At 41.3% G+C, this 22,337-nt stretch overlaps 1 protein-coding gene across 1 annotated transcript in view; it reads right to left on the reverse strand.

Moving 5' to 3' along the window:
• The window catches only part of PDE11A (phosphodiesterase 11A), a 290,348-nt gene that overhangs the window by 18,657 nt on the left and 249,354 nt on the right, over positions 1-22,337 (reverse strand). The window contains exons 16-19 of the mRNA XM_019523008.1: positions 21,197-21,274; positions 18,541-18,604; positions 14,913-14,987; positions 10,481-10,564 (exon numbers count right to left, since the gene is read on the reverse strand). Coding sequence (XP_019378553.1) covers positions 10,481-10,564; positions 14,913-14,987; positions 18,541-18,604; positions 21,197-21,274 — 301 coding nt within the window. The remainder of the gene's footprint in view (positions 1-10,480; positions 10,565-14,912; positions 14,988-18,540; positions 18,605-21,196; positions 21,275-22,337) is intronic.

A 22,337-nucleotide genomic window follows, 5' to 3' on the forward strand; every position in this document is an offset into this window, starting at 1 on the left:
TACCAGTGCCAAATCTGTTCAAGTGTAAGCAAGGCACCTATTGAATCACAAATACCCTTTTCTGCAGGACCTCAGATCTGCCTTGGAGGCTCCCATTCAAATATTGACCAGTTCTGACCTTGTCTAATTTATGAGCGTTGACAAGATTACAGCTCATGGAAGCCTGGCTCTAGTTCTAATATTTGTAAAGTGAGTCTATGGAATAAGATGATATAAATTCAGTTTTATTACTGAGCACATATCAAAATGTTATAGGTCACACTGTTCACTCTACTTTGGAACCCAATGGCTTCTAATTAATCATTTTTATTATGCAGACAGTTTTTGATTTCCAAGGGAAGACTAGTGACCAGGAAGCCAGAGGGATAAATTCAGATAAATTCTCCTGGTGTAAGTGCCACTGATGCCAATGGCTTTGCAACTAAGCTGAACCTGAACTATATAACTCCAAAGGGGAAGTATTACTTTCAAACTCTTTTTAACTTTTATCATTCAGGTAAAATGGGAGCTATATCTTAGCCACTCATAGCTTTGGTCTTATACAACTGCCTGACAGAAGACATCTTGAAAAGCTAAAATAATCTCTATCCACCTGGGCTAGAACGGAAAATTAAAACTGCTTCTGGAAGAACCTGCCTATGGCAGCCTAACTATAGGGATAATAAAGGGAATAGCTTCCAGGTGCTATTTTATGCTTTTGCATATATATGAATCATATCTTTGTCTTGGAATACAAAATGTTCCAGCTGCTACACTCCAGAACTTGTGTGTACCATGGGAGGAGTATGCATTGGTGGAAAATGGCTGTAATTTTCTTATTGTTCATTGGGTGCTTTTCTTGTCCATTGTGGGCCAAAATCCTTGCTGGGGAGGGATATGGCAAGGGCTGCTAGAGGTGCAGCACATCAGTGCATTCATTCTGGACTTCAGCCAGTGGAATTCTTTTGGAGCCCACCAGTCTAAGTTGGCAGAAAACTTTGGCAGGTTTCTTCACTACCAAAGAAGGGCTGTGAAGAATATACTGCCATCCCTGAGTGGGGATTCCTCCCCACCTAGGGAAGTTATAGCAAATCCTAATGCAGCAGACAGAAGCTAACTGACAGACCAGCTCTAACAAACATATTCAGGTCCTATGAATTTAGCTTTTGTTAAAGCGCCTCGTTGCTGTAATCTTTTCCTAAGAAAGATTAAGATTGGGTGGTTTACAATAACATACTTCTTCATTTGGTAAAATATGCCCATGTACTTTTACTGAGGAAAATAGGGATTATATGTTTTAGCAAAGTGTGCTCTGATCAGAGTGAAAACTTGTTGCTGTCAAAGGGAAGGAATGGGTTACTGAGACTGGAGATCTTTTGAAATAGCTCAGATGATATGTTACTGTAGTTGCTAGGCAAGCTGATAACCCATCTGTTCACAATAATTTAATAAACCTGAGAAGTTAGTAATTTCCTGGTAGAAGAGGAAAACACCATTTCATAAACATCACCATAATCTCTTGGCTCTGCAAGTCAGTGGTTTTGTTCTTAATCTCACATGCTAACAGCTTGTGCAGAATATAAGAGGACTCAACACCTTTCCTTTCAACACATCTTTTGAGCAACGATCAATACCTTCTGCCTCATCATTAAATAGATTTTGAAAATCTCTTCAAGCCATATCAGTTTCATATCCTTATTTAGGTCTTTAAAATTTATCCTCAGCTGGGAATTCTGCAAGTAACTGTGATTCTCTTGTTCTCAACACTTACTTGAAGTATTCCATCCATCATCATTTCTAGTCCTTTTCTGATGCAATGTAGTTTGTGCTTTGTCTTTCTTGAAAACTGAATGGCTGTTAAATTATCCATTTATCTTCTTTCAGATTTGCAGTACAATTTGAGTAGATTGTCCTGGCTGTCTCTCTCACTTATTGGCCAAATTTTCAGTTTACTTCTAGTTTTATATATGTTTCATTCACCAGTACAAGTCCATTTGCAATAAACTTTTCAGCTAATTTTGAATAGGATGATAACATAAATTGTCATTGCACAGATGATTCATTTTTTCGTAGACAGTGGTGCAAAAGTGTCTAACCCTGAAATTCAGGCTCCCTTGACTTCAGTGAAGTGTCTCCCATAGATTTCAATACTCCTTATTTATTCTCATGTTCCTTAGTCATTGATCCACCATTCCATCTGGGGATGGGATAGGTCTTTGTCAGGTAGCTGCTTGTAGAGCAACCTGAAACACTTTGTTCCTTAAGGGGCTAAATATACTGCTGTCTTTCTCTCCAGCTAGTCTGAGAAAGCTTGCAGACTCCATAAATTCTGAGCGGCAAGGCAGCGGACTGCTTCTTTGATCTACTTCTTTGTCAATAATCCTTCCAAAATTACATATTAACAAAGAAAAAATACCAAGCTAGGGAATGGAGGAAGGAAAGTTATGATTTGTTTTCTAAGTTCATTGTAATGAGAAGTCTGAAGATTGTAGAAACCCAAAAGATCTTTGCTTCAGGCCCTCTACAGACCCTCCAGCATCATAACCCTTTACATATGCACTTTCCTTTCCTTTCCTTTTTCCTGTCCTTGTGACAAGGTATTTAGTAGAATTCATATAACTCATTTGATTAGGAAACTGTAAATCATATGATTTCTTTTATGTTCCCTCACACTGGCTTACCTTCTGTTGTTCTACAAACTGAGGACAGGTGTTTATTTGAAGCACCAAGAATTTCTGGGGAATTTGCAGTACCATGAAAACACAGTGGGAAATATATACATACCAATTCAAGGGTCTGGTTGTCTGACCATCACAGAACACAGGAACCTGTACTTTTGGTGCACAGCAGCTAGATGGCCAGTGTGCAGAGATCTTGTCCTTGGATGTTCCTGAGGGCAGCCAAGCATAGAGGAAAGTACTGCTTGGCTGGCCAGAGACCCAAAGTTCAGAGCCGAACTTAATGAAAGTTCAGGTGGATTTGGTTTGAATGCCTTGGTTTAAGTTCATCATTAGTAAAAATGGCAACAAGCTGTGAACCATGTCCTTCTGTTCCTGCTTAAGAGCTACTAAAAGCCCCATTTTTTTTAGCTGTAAGTGCCCTTTCCCTGTGACAAACCTTTGTCCTAACAAGATCCCCAGCTACCTAGGTCCCAGCCAACACGTCTGCTAGGCTTAATTAGCTTTTCTTGAAGCAGACATTTTTATGAACACAGCGGACAATGCTGCCACTGCTCCTCCCTGAAAAGTTTGGGCAATATTGCCCTGTGGAGAATGATACTGTCACTTAAACTGCCAGCCTCTCTGCTGGGTCTGGTCTGTGGCATATCATATATTGCATGCTGAGACAATATGCCTTAATTCTGTATGTCACTTGGGCTTTCCCAGAGAGCACAAGCATTGTCTTTCAATGTCAGTGCTCAGCTTAACTGTCAAATACGAACCCTTTCAAAAGTTAACTTCTCTGTGGGCATGTCTACAAGAGACATTTACTGCGGAGCTGCCTAAATTAACTTTGTAGGAGACGTCTGAAAGTCTACACATGCAACCATATTAGAGTTCAGGAAACCAATACACTCTGCAATATGTTAGTACTTGTGAATACAAGTACTGTCCTGCTGTAGAGTTTTTTTTGTGCACAGCAGTGTGCATGTAGACCCCGACCCAGCTGGCTGGGGCACAAGTGTGCTTCAGTGCAGGGGCTTTCAGTATGGCTGTCCCCATACTGAAGCAGCCTCATGCCCCAGCCAGCCGCTCCCGCAGCACATTGAGCTGGGTTGGATCAGCCCCGGGCTGGCAAGCTGATTTTCCCCAGACCCCTGCCAGCCAGGGCTGCTCCAAGTCCGCTCAAAATACTGCAGTCCTGGGCACATGTGTAAACATGGTGCCTGGGAACAATAAACTCTGGTGTGATATGCACTGGAGTTTATTGCTGTTCATAAATATACATGTATAGATGTGCCCACCAGTATTCTCTAGCATCCACCAAAAGTTTTATAAAAAGAGCCTGTTGTATCTTCAGTGAAGACCTGCCCATCAGGAGCCAGCCATGAAATCTTCTCTCAGGTAAAACCAACTTCAGTAAAAGATGTGTATCAAAGTACTGTGACGACATTTTCGGAGAGATTTGATGACGTATCAGTGCATTCTATAAAATATTTTTAATGTCTGAAATGTGGAGAAACAATAATCACGCTGCCCTTGACACAAAGGCAATAATCAGGTAGTTCCCTCTGTCTACAGCCCCAAGACCTTTGATATACCTACCTTTCTAATTTTCCTACAGCAAGTTGTTTGATTCATAATTAAACTCATCTGTGGAATAACATCTCTAGGATGATGTCACTACAGCAGCCTTTTAAGTTGGTCCACTCATCATCAAGCATGTATTAAAGGCAAAGGCTTTTATTAGTGATAGAACTTCTGGAAAGTGCAGGGAAACAAGCAGATCTTGGCAAACAATTTGCTGTCTTTTTAATCCTGCAAGAATTTGCCATGATATCCAACATCTGAACTGCAAATGCATGCTAAAGGTTTTGTGCCAAATGTTTAAATCATTGTTAAAATCAGGAGACTGACTTTATTTCTTTACACAGGAGGAGGTAAAGTGAAGCATGGGGACCTACACAAGAGACACCAAATCTTTTTTTTAACTCATAGTCAAGTACATTTATTGATTTCAGTGAAGATTTTGCTTGAAGAAGAACTGCAGGAGTTCCAAGATTTGAATCTCTCCTTTCAAATGAGAGTGAACAGAGCACTCTCCAATGCACATAAGTTGTGGGCTTGTTTATCTCCCATAAAGACATCTCTCTTAAACTTAAAACAACTGCTGTCGATTGTCACTGACGATCTGGTTATGTATTTATACACAGAAAAGCAAGAGAGCATAACCTCTGGCCTTACTATTCAGGATGTAGCTGTCTGCTTAAGGAGGCTGTGAGCAGAGGCTGGGCTTCTGTCAGCATCCTTTGTTTGAAGTGAATTGCTTTGATATTGTTTGTGGAAATCTCTCTGTTCTCTGAGACAGCCTTATATGGAGTGCTAGGATCTAGTCAGAGGAAATCAAAGCTCTAAGGCTGTTGATCCTGTCCTACGTTCACTCAGAATGCAACAGGTTTCTGACAATGATGAAGCTTGAACACCATTTGAAAAGAAGCTCTGAGGACCTTTAGTCTGAGAAATGCAAATGAATGCATCTTAATGCTCCAAATGATGTATTCCAGTTACAGAGAAGCCAAGTGAACACTTAATACTGTTATACTGGTTGTCTCTAGCAAAAAAGGCTAAGTTATTGATACAAGAAAAGAATATGTTGCAAGTGTGAGGTGTTTGCCTAGTCAAATAGTTACACTATTGGCAGTATGGCTGTATAAAATACCTGTTTTCCACAATTACAAATTAAGAATGAAACTATTATTTCTGTAAGTCCTAAAAGAGCATCCTCCAGTGCAGACAGCAGTTCTGTTCACTTAATGGAGATCCTGACACTAATGGTGGGTCCAAAATGCTATATATAACAAATATTCTTAACAGACTAAATTTCCAACATCTTTATTGCAGACCACTAGTACCATATGTAATGTTTTAAAAAATTATGCACTGGCTTAAATTGGATGTTATAAAGCTGTATTAAACAACAGTAGATTGAAATGAAGCATACTATAGGATAACCAACAGAAACCAGCTTATCCAGGGTGAGGTGCTGTTAAATAAACTAATTTTAGCTTCCCTAACAGTCCAGTGAATGGTTTTCTTAACTGGAAACGGCCAACATACTTGGGAAGCAAAAGCAATTTATAGAGACTTTGAGAGGTTATTGTTAGCTGCAGTTTTAAACACAGTTGTGATAGCTTGTGGCCTGAGGAATTGGACTAGGAATAAAGTCAAAAGCAACAGTTCATACTGTCAATAGAAAAAACGATTGATTTGCAGGTATCTGATCCTGGCCCCGTATTGCAGTAATGCAGAGTTCATTTCTGGGCAGGCTAAGGATTTGACAAGGCAAAGCTGAAATGCACTGCATTCTAGCAGGCCTTTGGCAATGATCCTAGTCACTATGGCTGGGTACAGACAGTCAAAAGCCTGAGGCTGAATCGATTCAGTCTTTTCAGATTAGTTTAAAATGCACAGATTAAACTAAAACAGAAGTGAACAGACATTTACCTTTGATTCAGGAAATGCAGCCACATGCCTACAGTGGTTCAGGCCAACCACCAGGGAGCGCTAGAGCATGGCTCTCTGGCTGTGTGCTCACTTCCTCTTCCTGCTGCCCCTGAGGTTTCTGGGATTTGCAGCCCAGACTTACAACAGCAGCACTCTGTAGAGTTGTTTATCACTTCCTCTTCCTGCTTCCAGGTGCCTCTGGGATTTGTAGTCCACAGTTGCAGCCAGCAGTAAGTTTGAGTGGGGGAAAGAGTGTTTAACCCCACCGCCTGGCCCCAGACCCCAGCTGAGGTGTGCCTGTGGGGGCAGTTCCCCCCACTGCAGACTGAGCTGCATCCCTAGCTGGGCTTTCCTCCTCCCACCCTCCTTGTCAGCCAGCCCTCACTGCTCCCTCTAGGAAGCACAGGGGTGGGGCCAGCCCTGCTCTCTGGAGCAGACAGCTCAGCCCTGCCGAAGGCTGGAAAGCATGCTGGGAAGCTGGGGGACTCTGATTTAACTTGAACCAGGAAGATGTCTGGGACAGAAGTTTCATAAATTGGTTTAACCTGAATCAGTTAAGTCTCATTTAACCAGGTTTATCTTAAACCAGTTTCAGCCATTTTGAAACTGGCTTATGTGCACTGAGCTTCTGTTCTGTTATAGGTTTAAACCAGCTTCCGATTGCTTAAACTGGTTTATGCATAACTTCTGTCCCTAGTCCATAAAACTGAGCAGTCCAAGAACAAGGGAACAGTGAGGTGGCTTACAACCACCAGTCCTCCACAGTTCGAGGCCTGTACTGATCATGGCTGACCCCAACCTAGAGAGTAGGTCTACCTATTCTAAATGGATACAAAAAGTTTTCAGATTTAGAGCTTGGCAGCTAGTGTTACTATTTAGGAAATGTGCCTGACATTATGGCCTCTGAAATGGAGTTGAAGTTGATATTTATATGTATTCAACTTGTCTGCTTTCCCTGTGCTTTACCTCAGCAGTGTACTCAGTTCCAAGGGGTGATGAGGCATGGCTACTTTGGAGAATTGTTAAGTCTTGATGAGCTGCTGCTCGCATGGAAGCAACTTGCTAAAAGAAAAGTTGCAAAACCAAGAAAACTAATCTGCTAATAACCAAGGAACAGATCAGTTGGTGGGCAACTTTAATGACTTCACAAAAGGGGCTTCAACTTTAATAAAGGATGCCTTTTTCACAAGCTATTCTGGAGTCAGCAAGAGGTGGTAAGAGGAGAAGGCAGTATTATGCACAAGAGGAAGAGGTTTATGTAGGATGCACTAGAGGACTGATCAAATCCGAAAGAATGCTTTTGAGTAGTGAGAAAACTATAAAAAGTAAGGATGGGCATGGAAGTCTTACTACGTTATCTCTATGTGTATGTCTTAGGCTGTTTAAGAGAAATTTTATTAGAAACTGTATTTTATGCTTTGGCCCTCATGTTTCTGTTGGGGTAAAATGCATAGCCAAATGGTTCCAGGGTTGAAGCTATGGTAAAGGGTGTTCTTAAACCACGGGTTTGTCTTGGAAGGGATGGTGTCAGCAGTGGTCTAGGAAGTCTAGGCCAGTTGGACTACAAGGATGTTTTTACAAGTGCTCTGGGAATGGGGAAAGGGGGGGACTCTTTTCATTAGAGTGGTTCTGAGAGCCAGTCTAATTAAGGTGTCATCATGTATCGGCATTGCTGCGCTTCAAAATGGTGGTGGGGGCACTTTATCTAAAGCTCGTTGAATGAGCTTTAGTTAAAGTACCTCCACTACCATTTTGAAGTGTGGGATGAACATTCAGTATGGGGTTGCTAGGACTGTGATACTGAATTTCTCGTCTGTTTGCTTTCTCTGACACTTCAGAGGAATGCCCAGTAGCATATTATCTATGTGACTCATAGGCATTTTACTGCATTTCTTGCTAAGGCAGGACTCCACTCTGGCTTCAGTGGGAGTTGAGAACAATTAGCTACAGGTTGGATTGTCCCCTCTCTGTAGAAATACAGCATAATGGAACAGATTTAAATGATTGGATCTCTGTTGGTGGATATATGTTTCCACATGTAGTTCTGCTAAGGACAATGGACACCAGTTTCTGTCTGCAAGGATCCAGGGCTAGCATTGTTATTATGAAAGGGGTTACTTGCTTGGATCATGCACCTGATGGATTAATGTTGTATTATCATTTGAGTACTTATAGAATTTTGTAACAAACATTTGATTTCCTAAATAGGACACTAGTGTATTTATGTAAGTGTCATTCAGGTTTTGTGAATCTCTATCAATGAGAACTCTATCTCTGTATTCTTAATGAAGTAACCATAATGTTGTAACCCACTCTGTCTCAACGTAGTCTATACTCTATACAACATATTACAAAGGCTAAAATTAAAGGATTTTTTGGAAGGGAAGACAACCCAAACCCATAATATTATATAGCTGACAAAATGCATCAACTGTAGGTTTTGTACCGTCTGTAAACAGAAGATTTACAGTGCCTGAATGCGTCATTGGTGTGATGGGTGTACTGAGGTTTGATTAAGCTGGATATGGAAATTAAAATTTGACTTTATATTCAAGAGAGAAGCTCACACAGTGTGATACTGTGACATCAAGTTTTCTGTTTACCCCTAAGGCTGGTGCTGCAATGACTTCAAGGTTTGATAGTGTCTCTTTTTTTTAAGTTGTTGAGCAGCAGGCTAATAGCTGCACAGCATGATGCAAAGACAGCAGAAAGTAGGGGAATCGGATGTGAATATATTCCCCAGAGAGCTCCTGCTAGGATGGAGCTAACTAACCAGTGCTTTAGTGTTCAAGATCTAGTCTTTTCACACAGAGGTTGCTTTGTTTCTCCACCCACCCTGCTTTATTGTACCCTTTCATATTACAGATTCTGTCACAACATAAATCATGACTTCTGGTTATAACATTGCCTAGTTTGGGGAAATAACTTTGTTCTTATATTTTGCTCTTCTTCTGACATTTTTCCCCTATCCTAGTCTATGTAAGAGATGAGCCTAGTGAATTTAAAAGACTGCATGGATCTGTATTCTCCCATGAAGCTATATATCCATCAGATCATTAAATACTTACTTTATTATAGGAGACTGTGACTTGCTGTTGTGGCAACTCAGAGCCAAAGGTACCACATCCTTGTGTAGCAGGGGCACAAGGACGAACCAGCTGGCAGGACTGTAGCTTCCTCATTCACAAGGATGCAGGGGACGGGGAACACAGTCCATCTTCTTACATTAGTAGCTACTAGAGACGCATCCTGCCTATAGCAGGCAGGCATTCCTAAATCTTTTTTGTGCATGCATATATGTGTAGAAAGGAGTTACAGTCACATAATTACATTTCTGGCATGACCAGTAATTCACTTTATGTACACCCAAATGCCTACTGAAATCACTTGGCGACTGGGCTTTGTGAAGAGCAGGAAGAAGAGAACATTCCATTTTGTACCAATTTCAGAGGGAATGTTTGATCAGGAGAAAAAGACTAATTAGTCTGTTTTTTTTTCTACATGATGAGAGCCAACTCCTCCAGTCTTTATCCGGGCAAAACCCTGATATCAGTAGGAGGCTGGCCTCAGACTGCAGGGTTGGGCCCCAAGCTTGGCTGATGAAGAGGTATGCAAGCTGGTGATGACAGGGTTCCACAATGTTGCTTACCAGCTGTAGCCTTGCTTGCATAAGTGTATTTTCTAGTCAGGCAGAAGAAATAAACATCCATCTGGGCCACACACTGCATCTGATGTAATTTGATTAGCAGTGGCACTTTATTGTAGGTATCTGCAGCCCATAACACAGCAATCCATCTTACAGCTGTGGTACTTATTCCAGGCATCCAAGTAATCTGTGTGGGTGCACAACCACATTAGCACGTTCTAAGCTGGATGCAATATGTGCCTGTACCAAGTGATCCCATGGGCTGTGCCATGGAATGTCCCTTTCAGCCCTCAGGTTGGAGGAGCCAGAACTGGGGTTGAAAAATTCAGGCCTGTGTTTTCCCTGGGGTTCTGCCTATTCAGGTCTGTGCTTATATGCAGAATTATTCATTGAACAAAACACAGAGCACAGTAGGGAACTTTTACCACATTAAAAACCATTGCCTGATATAAGATAAAAGAGATCTTTGTCTGGGCAGCTCTGGAATTCAAAGAGAAATGATATTTTTGTCTTCACAGTCTGTAATTTAAACATTTCTGTGTATGATTCAAAATTCTGAGCAAAGACAAGGGAAAGGAAGGTAAGTGTGCTGCGTACAGCAGCATTAGAGATTGCTATATAAACAACTCTCTTATTTGGAAATGAAGGGCCAGTGCTCTCCTGACTCTGCAATGGCAGTAAGTAAAATTACCTTGTATAAGGGCATGCAGATGCTATCAATCCATTCCAGCTGCAGCCTGGGCAGTTCATCTTTTCTGTTCCGATCAAAAATAGCCTGAATTGAGAGGAAAACAAAAGTATCATGCTTTACTGTGCTGAAATATTTTTACCAATACAGTACAGAGTCAGTTATCCAAACTAATTGGGACCAAAGCCCCTTTATAAGATCAAATTGGTTGACAAAATGAATATTCAACAAATATGTATATATGCAATGTATACAATATGTCTACAGACTTTTATTTCAATATGTCAATTATTTTACATTTTTCTCAGTAGTTAAAACAGTTCACTCTCCTTTTGTTTAGTTACTTGTACCTTTGTACCACATACCATGTAGGTTTATAGTACATCCTACTTTGGATAAATAACTCTACTGTATGTAATCCAACACTTGGATGTTCTGATCAGATTGTTAACAAGAGAACACTTTGTAAACCATAAAAAATCTTTACATACACTTTCTAGTTTTTTGTTCAGATGACCCCAGCTGACTTCCTGCCCCTTGGGCAGGGGCCTGGACTTGATGATCTTCTGAGGTCCCTTCCAGCCCTAATGTCTACGAGAGAGATTTGTCAGCTTTTTTTTTTTTTTTTGAAGTTTGTAAGTTGAAGCTATTTGATTGCTATAACATGCAGTTTCTAAATGTCAGTATAATGCTGCGGGTGGACAAGAGCAAGAACCCTAAAAAGAGATGCATAGTAATTTTGTGTAGACCAGATAATACCATTCTCTGCTACAGAAGAAGCAAAAAGGCTTTGAATTAATTGGAATAAATGAAGAAGAGTATATGTGTCATGCTGCCTTGAGAGGACCCAGGAGCACAGCTGTATCTGGCAGTCTTCTAGCTGGGGAATGATCAGATTGAGCTGGGAGGAGTACTCGTTCTACAGTTTGCTCCTTTGGGAAAGAGAGCTCAACTTCTTGGTCATTTGTGAATCTACCACAGGGAATACTGCCGGGGATGAAGGCAATTGCTGTAACACTTGGAAGTTGACCATGCTGTCAGAGGCAAGGAAAGCAGAGATAAGGAGGAAAGACTTGAGCTCTGTGAGGTTTGAACCCATGTTTCTCACATATCCTCTATACCAGTGTTTCCCAACCAGTGTGCCACAGCACACTGGTGTGCAGTCAGGCACGTCCAGGTGTGCCGTGGCATTTTGGGCTGCAGCCATGCCCCCTGCCTGCTGCTGCTGCAGACATAGACAGATGGGGAGTGTGGCTTCAGCCAGGCAGGGGGCATGGCTCCAACCCAAAATGCTGGCTGGCTGTGCAACTCCCCCCCCCCCGCATCTGGTGTGCTGTGGTGCTTTTTTATTTAGGTAAGTGTGCCTTGGGGCAAAAAAGGTTGGGAAATGCTGCTCTATACCCTCATTTCCTTCCACTTGTGTGAGGCTGTCCTACTTGCTTGATGGGAAAGATGCATGCAACATGAGTCTACTGCTGTTCCCCTGATATGGGTACTTTTAAGTTTTCCTTAGGTTTTCCCTGAACACAAGGGCTTGTCCTGGATCCATGTTTTCTAGCTACTGATGCTAATGTAAGCTAAATTTTCTATACTTTTTGGAAACTTAATATGGAATTAAATCATAGAAGCTTATTGTCAGAAGGAACCTCAGGAGGTCATCTAGTCTAACTCCCTGCTCAAAGCAGCAGCATCTCCAACTAGATCATCCCAGCCAAGCTGTGCTTAGCTGGGTCTTAAAAACCTTTAAGGATGGAAATTTCACAACCTCTCTGGATAGCCTGTTCCAGTGCTTGACCTACCCTCCTAGTGAGAGAGTTTTTCCTAATATCTAACCTAAACTTCCCTTGCTAAAACTTGAGACCATTGCTCCTTGTTCTATGTCACCACTGAGAATGGTCTAGCTCCATGCTCTTTGGAACCACCCTTCATATAGTTGAAGGCTGCTACTAAATCCCCTCTCAGTCTTCTCTTCTGCAAACAAAATAAGCTCAGTTTCCTCCGTCTTTCCCCATAAGTCTTGTTCCTGTGCTGTCTAGCCATTTTCATTGCCCTTCACTGGACTCTCCAATTTGTCCGCATCGTTTTAGTGGGGGCTCAAAACTGGACACAGTACTCCAGATGTGGCTTCACCAGTACTAAATAGAGGGGAATAAGCACTTCCCTCAACCTGCTAGCAGTACTCCCTCAACCTGCTAGTACTACTCCAGTATGCTGTTAGCCTTCTTTGCAACAAGGGGCATTGCTGGCTCATATTTAGCTTATTGTCCACTGTAATGCCCAGGTTCTTTTCTGCAGAGCTGTTGCTTAGCCATTTAGTCTCCAGCCAGTACCAGTGCATAGGTTTGTTCTGTCCTAAGTACAGGGCTTTGCACTTATCCATATTGAACTTAATGAGATTTCTTTTGGTCCAATCCTTCAATTTGTCTAGGTCCCTGAATCGTGGTCCTACCCGCCACTGTATCTACTACTCCATCCAGCTTGGTGTCATCCACGAACTTGCTGAGGGTGCATTTCATCCTATCTTCCAAATCGTTGATGAAGATATTTAACAAAACCAGCCCCAGGACCGACTTTTGGGGCACTCCACTTGATAGTCTGCCAGCTAGACATTGAGCCATTGATTACTACCCTTTGTGCCTGACAATCCAGCCAGTTTTCTGTCCATCTTACAATTTATTAATTAAACCCATACTTCCTTAGCTTGCTTGCGAGAATGTTGTGGGAGATCATGTCAAAAGCAAAATTGCATACGTTACATTAACTGTCCATGCTCATTGTTCTTTCTTAAATGCACAGATATCCTAATGGATCTTAGTAGGAACAGAAGTTTCAAGAAGTTATAGATCAGAAAAGAGAACAGCATTCGGGATGCAATTTGAATTTTTTTCCCCTTTGTTCTTAAGTTAGTTGAGCACTATTAAAATTTTCATTCTCTGGCCTGTGCAGACTTTAATAAGATTTTAATGCAAGGAAATTGTACTTCATATGTACTGCATATTTTCTATGTAGCTTTTGTAGAGCTACATTAGCTTTTGTAGAGCCAGCAGTTCTTGCATTTGCCTCTGTTGAGTGATCTGGAATAGAGTTATCACATGAAATATTTAAGTGACTGCTGTAGTTTTTTAAAATATCCACCTTTTTCAAACGATAAAGCTCCAAATAACTTTAATCCTTACACCCTAAGCTTTGTGAACACCATCAACATTAAATAAATATATGAATATTTAAAATTATGTCAATTAATATGTTAAAGTAAAATTATTTTCTCTTACAGAGGGATTTTGTTAGTGTTTCAAGGACCACTTGATGTCAAATGCACTATGTATGTGCTATATGGAATAGTACGTTCAGTTATTCAAGGCTATATTTGATCCAAGACCCCAGCCTTGTCAGTACTATGGCTGACTAACTGTACTAGAGATAATTCATTTGCTTATGGGCAAAGGAAGGCAGAAATTTAGAACTACTTTGAGAGAGCCATTAACATCCCAGGCTCCTTAGCATACTGTACAGAGCTGATAACAATTGAATCAGATCCTCAGCTGATATAAACGATGCAACGCTTGATTTCATTGTTATGCTGATTTACATCAACTTGGTGCTTCCCATATTGTAGTATGCAAGCGACATTTTTTGTGAATGCTTCCTTGAAGTATCATTATATACAGATTGAAAAGATAGATCACTTTTTTTTTAGTGTTTTGAATATGAACTCCTTAAAAGTCCTTCCTGTGTTTCCCAAGATGATGATCCGTAAGCTTTTAAACATATTTAGATGTGAATAAGGTCTCCTCTTCATTTCACCCACTTCAAATCTTTGTTTTCTTTCTTCCTCTCTGTGGTTTCTGTTTATACTTTGTATCCTTTTTAGGTATTATATCTTATCTAGATATAGTAAATGGACAGACGATCCCAAATTACCCAAGAACCATAGGATTTGTTGTGGGCACACCAAAATGGTTCTTTAGAAAAGATACTGCAAATAAAACAGATATCAGAGATAGCTGACTTGGTAATTGTTATTTCTATGAATATATGGTGATTGTTTGAGTATGGTCTGGGCAATTATAATTACTGCTGTTACAGAATGTCCACAGAGAGTATTAGGGTATCAACAGTATGTGGGGAGTAAGGGTTCAGTCCAAAACTTACTTAAGTCAATGACAGGCTTTGGACTAGGCCCTAAAAAATTCTGCTTTTAGGCTGGTCATATATTTATTCCAGTGTGCTTCTCTGGGCATATCTATATGTAAATTTATGTGCATCTAACACTTAATGTGCTTTAGTCTACGGCACATTAAGGCGTGCAGGTGTGCCTTACACACAGTGCCTTCTGTGTACAAAACTGAGGTGCTTCTTTAAGGAAAAGCAGCGACATGATCACCATTTTCTTACCCTACAAGAAAGTGCATTTCAAGAGTGGTAACAAACTTACTGAAGGGGTTAGTTTGAGTTCAGATCTCTCTCTGTCTCCTTGCTCGAAGAACTCACTGGTTACCAGTTCAGCTGCCTGAAATATAATTATATTAAAGGTAGATACATTTGTTAACTATTTTTACAGTCAAGAATTTCTTACCTAAGGCTCTGACTAAAATATTTTAGCATATGTATATCTGTAAACACAGTAGTCCTGTTCATACGTTTAAATGTGCTTGAGAGCATATGCTAGGCACATGCTTGAGTACCTTGGTGAATTGGGGTTTATAGAGCTGTAGGATGTGGCCATGTTGCAAAAACACATTCTAATTTTCCTTTTGATGCCTGTGGCAAAGACAAGACAAACTGATGGTGGAGTTAGTTGGAGTTTCATGTAACTTACTCAGGCATGGAGAGTAAAATAGACCCCTATGATAGTTCCACGTAGGCATATACAATTATTTCCACAAAAGACTGTAAAGTGTGCATGAGCTGTCTGGGTATTTTACAAGCTGCTGCCTATGAAAACTCTCTCTTTTGTTAGAGAAACTCAGCTGACCAGTAACTTCAGCCAGCTAAAATGTAATCTTAAAACTTTTTGTCCACTAAGATATATTTTGTTCTTTTACTGACATTATTCTAGCACCTGAGCATCTGAAGAACTTGGGGATGACTTTTGGAAATGGAAATGCCTTTGGCAGCATGAATCAAGCTGCTTTTGTTTTGGTTAATGTGTGTTTCTTGGAAGCATACAGGATTTAAAGATAAATTTATTGTTCCAAACTCTAGGAACCTAAAGATAGGTAACTACTGAAATAACTAAATGTACTCTCACCCTTGTATGTGACGGCACACAGGTACACACACAAATATTTGATTATTATTGGGATACAGATATGATTTACATAGCAAAAGGAAGTTTGGCCATTCAAGGTGACATTCTGTTTTTAATGGACTGTTGCACCTACCTATTCTTCTCAGATAAGGTGACAAAAAAAATTTCACACGTGGAACCAAGGCACAACAGGCTGAATTAAGGATGGAATCTGTACTTCATGCTAACTCAATATCCTAGTCTAGCATGGGGAAGACAAATAGAGGTGACAGCCTAGCAGTCAACAAGCAACAGTCCTTAAACATGCTCTATCTTGTAAAAACAGATGGAGTAACATAATAAAATGGCCTTAAATCTTCAGCTAAGCCATGTTTTGCAGGTTATTAGTATGATCACACAGTTTGGACCACACATTTTGGAACATGTAACATAAAGTAAACCCGTATCACTGATTAAAGTTATGGACCAGCATGTCACACACATGAATAATTTAACAGCTTAACAGCAATTAAGTGTTTTCCAACTGCATTGTATACGAATAATCAAGGCGTATTCTTCTCCTTGACTCCTGCTGCTCTGATTCTGCTCTTCTCAGCATTCCATCTCCCTATCTCCTTTTGTATGTTTTATCTGTCTCATCTTCAGGAATGTTTATCCTCTGCACTTTCTCCCTTTTGTCCCTTCCATTTATGTGTTTTTTTCTACCTCCCTCACTTGTCAAGATCTCCCCCTCCAGGCATGGTTGAGGTCAAAAGATTTCTCCAGATGTCCCTCTGCATCCTTATTAGCATCTCTGTTCAACCAGATAATGCTGGCTGCTCAATAGAAAATAGACGTGTAGTTAGGCCACAGGGGCAGGTTTACTTACAGTCCTTGAGAAGCGTAAGAACAGAAAAATAGTTGGTTATAAATTGCAGCACTAGCTCTCCTATAACTCAAAACTCACTCAAGAAACGTTAAGCAAATCTTGCCTGACTTATCCCTATTTCCTATGCATGAACATTAATTAGGTTGAGGCAGGAAAGGAAGGAATACTGCATACAGGAAAATGCCAGAGTTTGGGGACCTGATTCTCCCACTTCTGGATAAAAGTAATTTTCTGAATAAAAGTAATTTTTTATGATATTTTATGCCTATTTCTCATATTCTGCAACAAGAGAATAGGAGCTTTGGAAGGAAATATGCACAAAAATACAGAAAAATTAAAAATTAAATATATTTATATATTTATGATATATCTTTTAAAACTTGAATTCAATACCAAACAGCTGTACTACTTTTTTTAAAGGTAAAAAATTCTTATACAATAAAGGGCTTACTTTGTCTGTCCGTAATGCTCTTGGAACACTCTGATTTGTTAGTGAAAAAACCAATCAGCGTGCAAAGCACTGCCATGATGTCAGGGTCGGAGGGGACAGAGCGGGGGGGCGGGTGAGGCCAGCAGCGCTGTCCCTGCCATCATGGTGGTGCTCCACGGCCTCCAAGGGTGGGGGGGGGCGAGGCCAGCAGCACTGGAGGCAGCAGTGGTGCAGGGTGCTGGTGGAGAGGGATGGAGGGGACGACAAGGCAAGCTCCCCCCCGCCCCGGGGAGGGCTGCAGCAGTGCAGGGTGGTGGGTGGCAGTGCTCCGTCCCCACCTCCTCCATCATTCTTGATGGGCAATTCGCTAGTACAGTAATATTCCAGATCATGAACTGTAGTTGTTGATAATTCCACTGAGGAGAATTAATGTTTTGTACTATCTTCAATATCTCCTCATGTTCCAGAGTCCTACTCTCTTTTAAGCTATTGTTCCTCTTTTCCCTTCTCAAGAAAATCAGACTACTTCATCCCACTTTGCCTCTTTACTAGCCTCTTTCACTTCTGTGTATTTTCATTCCCTCTCTGATCACTATTTCAGGTGAACTGAGTTATTAGCAAAGTGTGGGTCATACTGGTGATGGATATCTGAGGAGAGGAAGTTTTCTGGGAGTTGGTGGCTTTCAAGGCCAGTCTTGACCCAGATGGCCTTCCAGTTACCAAAGGCTCTCTAGTTGCACACTCTAGTTGCTTACCTTGCCAAACTTTAGACTTTAAATGACTGTCTGGGTATAATGTACACCTTGAAGGGCCCTGTCTGATAAACTGTCACTCTAGGAAACGGTTTCTGAACAGTGTCCCAGAACTACAATTTTTAATGTTAAACCGCTGCTAAAACAATAGTCAATTTCTGTTTATCATGGAAAAAATACATATTCCGTCTCCATTATAGCATGTGGATCGAAAGGCTCTGACTTGTATTTTTGCTGGGGGTGGGCAGGGGCTTAAGATGATGGACATGTGGAAAGTTTTACACATTTCAGGTGACAGCCCTCTTCCTGAGGGGACCCAGGGCCCTCAGGTCCCCCAAGTACTGAGCACCTCTGTGTGGATCAGCTGCAAAAAACCTGTTGATGTTCTCAATGTGCAACAGATTCCATCACTGTCATTTGATCACAGAATTACAATTACATGTACTGTAAAAAAACAAAACAGGGTCTAGCAGAAAAGTACCTGCACAGGGCCAACATTTTTTTTTTATGGAGTTAAAAGGTTAATGGAGGAGGAGAAGTCATAAAATAAGATCTCTTCAGGTGTCTAAATATTACTCAGCAGAACCAGCAAATGAAAAAATTGTGCATTAAACCATGCCTTGGAGAACCCCCCTGCTATTTTTTACTGCATTAATACCACTGTAAATTGACTGCAGTTCTGGTCCCTTGTAAGTCAGGGCCCTGGGAATACTGTCCCACCAGTCCTGCCTCTTCCCAGCCCTGCTATTAATCATGACTTGCCTGTCTTGAAATCTCCCACGGTTTGGTCACAGCTCCAAGGTCACAGGCTGTCATTAGCATTGATCTGGAAAACAGAAATGAACAATACAGGCTGAATAAAGCTTTGTTGTATTTCTAAACAAATCTGCCCTGGACACACAAATAAGGAAAAAAGGCAGAATTAAAACCTTGTCTAGCAGGAACCTTCTTTCTAGCAGGACCAGCGCTGTTTGAAATCTTAACTGTTAGTGTAGTTTTCAACTCATCATTAATGCATTAGGCTTCCTAAGCATATAGATCATTAGATAATGATTTTTCAATGTAATGCATTGTGTGTTTAAAAAGAAACAGGTATCACTACAAACTAGGCAACTGGCATTGATGCCTACACAGTCAGATGGGTGGCAAATTGGCTTGATGGTCGCACCAAGAGAGTGGTTGTAGATGGGTCGTTTTCAGCCTGGATGGATGTGGGCAGTGGAGTTCCCCAGGGTTCGGTCCTCAGGCCTGTGCTATTCAACATCTTTATCAGCGACTTGGAGGTGGGTGTGAAAAGCACTCTGCAAATTTGCTGATGACACAAAGATGTGGGGAGAAGTGGGTACACTGGAGGGGAGGGACAGAATCCAGCTAGATCTAGACAGGTTACAGGGGTGGGCGGATGAGAACAGAATGGAATTCAACACAGACAAGTGCAAGGTGCTGAATCTAGGAAGAAGGAACCTGCAACATACCTATAGGCTGGGGAACTCCTTTCTCAACAACACAGTGGCTGAAAGGGATCTTGGAGTCATTGTTGACTCCAGGATGGACATGAGCTGCCAGTGCGAGGAAGCGGTCAGTAATGCTAACCGCACCTTGTCATGCATTTACAGATGCATCACAAGCAGGTTCAGGGAGGTCCAGAGATCCTTCCCCCTCTATGCAGCACTGGTCAGGCCACAGTTGGAGTACTGCGTACAGTTCTAGGTGTTGCACTTCAAGAGGGATGTGGCTAACCTTGAGAGGGTCCAGAGGAGGGCCACTCGCCTGGTCAGGGGGCAGCAGGCCAGGCCCTATGAAGATAGACTAAAGGGGCTGAATCTATTCAGCCTCCACAAGAGAAAACTGAGAGGGGATCTGATGGCCATCTATAAACTTACCAGAGGGAACCAGTGGAAAATAGGTGAGGCTCTGTTCCTCTGGGCACCATCTGGGATAACAAGGAATAACAGCCACAGATTCATTGAGAGTAGGTTCAGGCTTGATATCAGGAGGCATTACTTTACAGTTAAGGCTGCCAGACTCTGGAATGAGCTCCCAAGGGAAGTGGTGCTCTTCTCTACCTTAGGGGTCTTCAAGAGGAGGTTGAATAGATATCTGGCTGGGGTATTATGATACCAGCACTTGTTTCCTGCCCAGGGCAGGAGGTCGGACTTAATGGTCTGTTCAGGTCCCTTCCGACCCTAGAAACTATGAAACTAGCCACTACTTTTGCTGTACTACTAATAATTGTGATATTTTAATATACCCCGTAGCATGTTCTTTACCCATGTTGTAAGTTAAAGGAGTTATTATATAATAAAATGCTGACTGGATTAATTTATTTGCCTGTTTATAAGTGACTGCTCTAGCAAGAGAACCTATAATCAAAAGAAGCATACCAGACACTGTTTAAGCAGTTTCTATCACTCATCTGTAATAAAAAATTTAGATTTACTGTAAGGGCTACACTGTTGCACTGTAGTTTAATATCTGGCTACAACCATGTTTTATAAGCATTAGAAGAAAGAAACCATTCAGCTGTAGAAAGCGTTTATGTATGGTACATGATGCAGATAAAAGTATGAGAAACCTTACATGAAGAACAAGGACACTGAAAATGAAGCATCAAATATACTGCTCCATCTCTGAAATAAGCAGTGGGTGAAATGATATGGAAAAAAGTCAAAACTTCAGTCAAAACTCCAAAATGAAACAAATTGTTTATGAAATTTCATCTAAATCAAGAGATACATGCATCTGTGAATTAGAGTTTTAATATCTCAGTTGTGCCCAAGCCACACCTAATCTTTGAGGTTGTGGTTGAGGTGGGCACTGTGAAGATCTGGCAAACCTGCTGGGTTGGACCTTCAACCCTTTCACCAACTGGCAGCTCAAGGAGGAGTAGGGTGCACTGTTTTTTCAAATAGGGTATTCCCTCATGGGACCAGAATGGGAAAGAAGTGCAATGAGGGGTAGGGGTAGGGGGCAGGAAAGAAGAATCAGTAAGTCCACAGTAAGGTAGAGGGATGGTGCAAAATGTCAGAATATTTTTGAGAAACAGGAGAAGGGCTGAGCTGGGGAAAGAGGAAAGAAAATGTATCTGGATCAGAGGAAGTAACAAAAAGAACAGATTCAGGTACAAGGTAAGTGTGAAGGTGAGGCCAATGCTGACCAACCCTATCAGCTTTTAGTAAAAGTGGATTCAAACAGTAGCTGCTCTGACCAGGATTGTCAGTACAATGTTTCCTGGATCAAGTGGCCTCGGTTTTACAGGCAATATCCAATAATTATGGCAAAATACTTAGTTATTTTAAAACAATGTGACTATTCCTTACAACTGTAAACCTTTTACGAAGTCAGTATACTAGAAATAATTAAATATAGGGATATCTTAAAGTAATCAGAAAGCTTTGGAATAATGGCACTCACTTACTGAAATATTTCACGGTAGCTTTTGACATTCCAATCATAGTCACCTTTACTGACAAGTTCAAAAAATGCAGTCCTTCTCCTGCAACAAAATACATAATCAGGGGAGAAAGAGATACTTCTAGGACTGTGCTGTCATACAAATGCTTCTGTGAGAGTACATCACTACCTTAATGTTAGAAAATGTTACACTGACAAATTTTGAACATTAGTACTGTCTGATAAAAACAGACTGTACTGCGCAGTATTTACACACAGAAAAGATAAGGAAATAAATGGCACCATAATACTGAGAGTTCTGTGAGAAGATGAAATGCTTCAACTGCAAAAACACAAAGCTAGTAGGGACTTAAGCCCATAAAGTATACCTTAAAAATACTTTGCATTTGTATACTGCTTTTCATCAGAGGCTATCAGAGCAGTTTGCAAACATGAGTAAATACTGTTATTTCCTATTTAGAGATGGGAACATTGAAGCTCAAAAATGTTTTATGATTTGTCCAAGGTCATGTGATGACTTGTCTTTTTCTTGAATAGAAGCTAGGTTTCTCCACGTCATTTGGTGCTACAACTGCTGGAATATTCTGCTTATCCCCACAAGACAGACAAAAATATTGTCCAGAAGATGATCCAAATTGATGCTTTCTGTTTAACTTTCTTAATTATGTTATGTAGAAACCCACAAAACCACATGCAGTCTCTCCATCAAACCCTGTGTTAATTTTTCATTCAAGTAGGCAGTGGGTATACAGCAATAGTATGTGAGAAACTGAGCTGGCTTTAGGGAAAATGGTGCCCTGGGCAAACTGAATTTGCCACCCCCCAAGTCAGCAGCACTGCTGCAAGCAAAGGCAGGCAGGCAGGGGTGCAGTCCAGTGGGGATGTAGAGGCATGGTGCACCAGGCAGGTGGGTGGGCAGGAAAGTGCTGTGCAGGATCAAGGCAGGCAGACTGGAGCAGGTGTCACCCCATCCACACGTGCCTGGCCTGACTCCTGAGCAGTGGCTGGAGGTGGGGGGGGTGGGCTTGGCTAGGCACTGCTCTTCCTGCCTGGGGCAGGAATTGACCAGGACAGCAGGGGTAGAGCACTGCTGTGGGCACGAGCTGCTCGTGTGTGTGTGTGTGTGTGTGTGTGTGTGTGTGTGG

This window comes from Gavialis gangeticus, unplaced genomic scaffold (assembly GCF_001723915.1).
Source record: "Gavialis gangeticus isolate Ggan-Ray unplaced genomic scaffold, GavGan_comp1, whole genome shotgun sequence".
In the NCBI taxonomy this organism is placed as follows: Eukaryota; Metazoa; Chordata; order Crocodylia; family Gavialidae; genus Gavialis; species Gavialis gangeticus.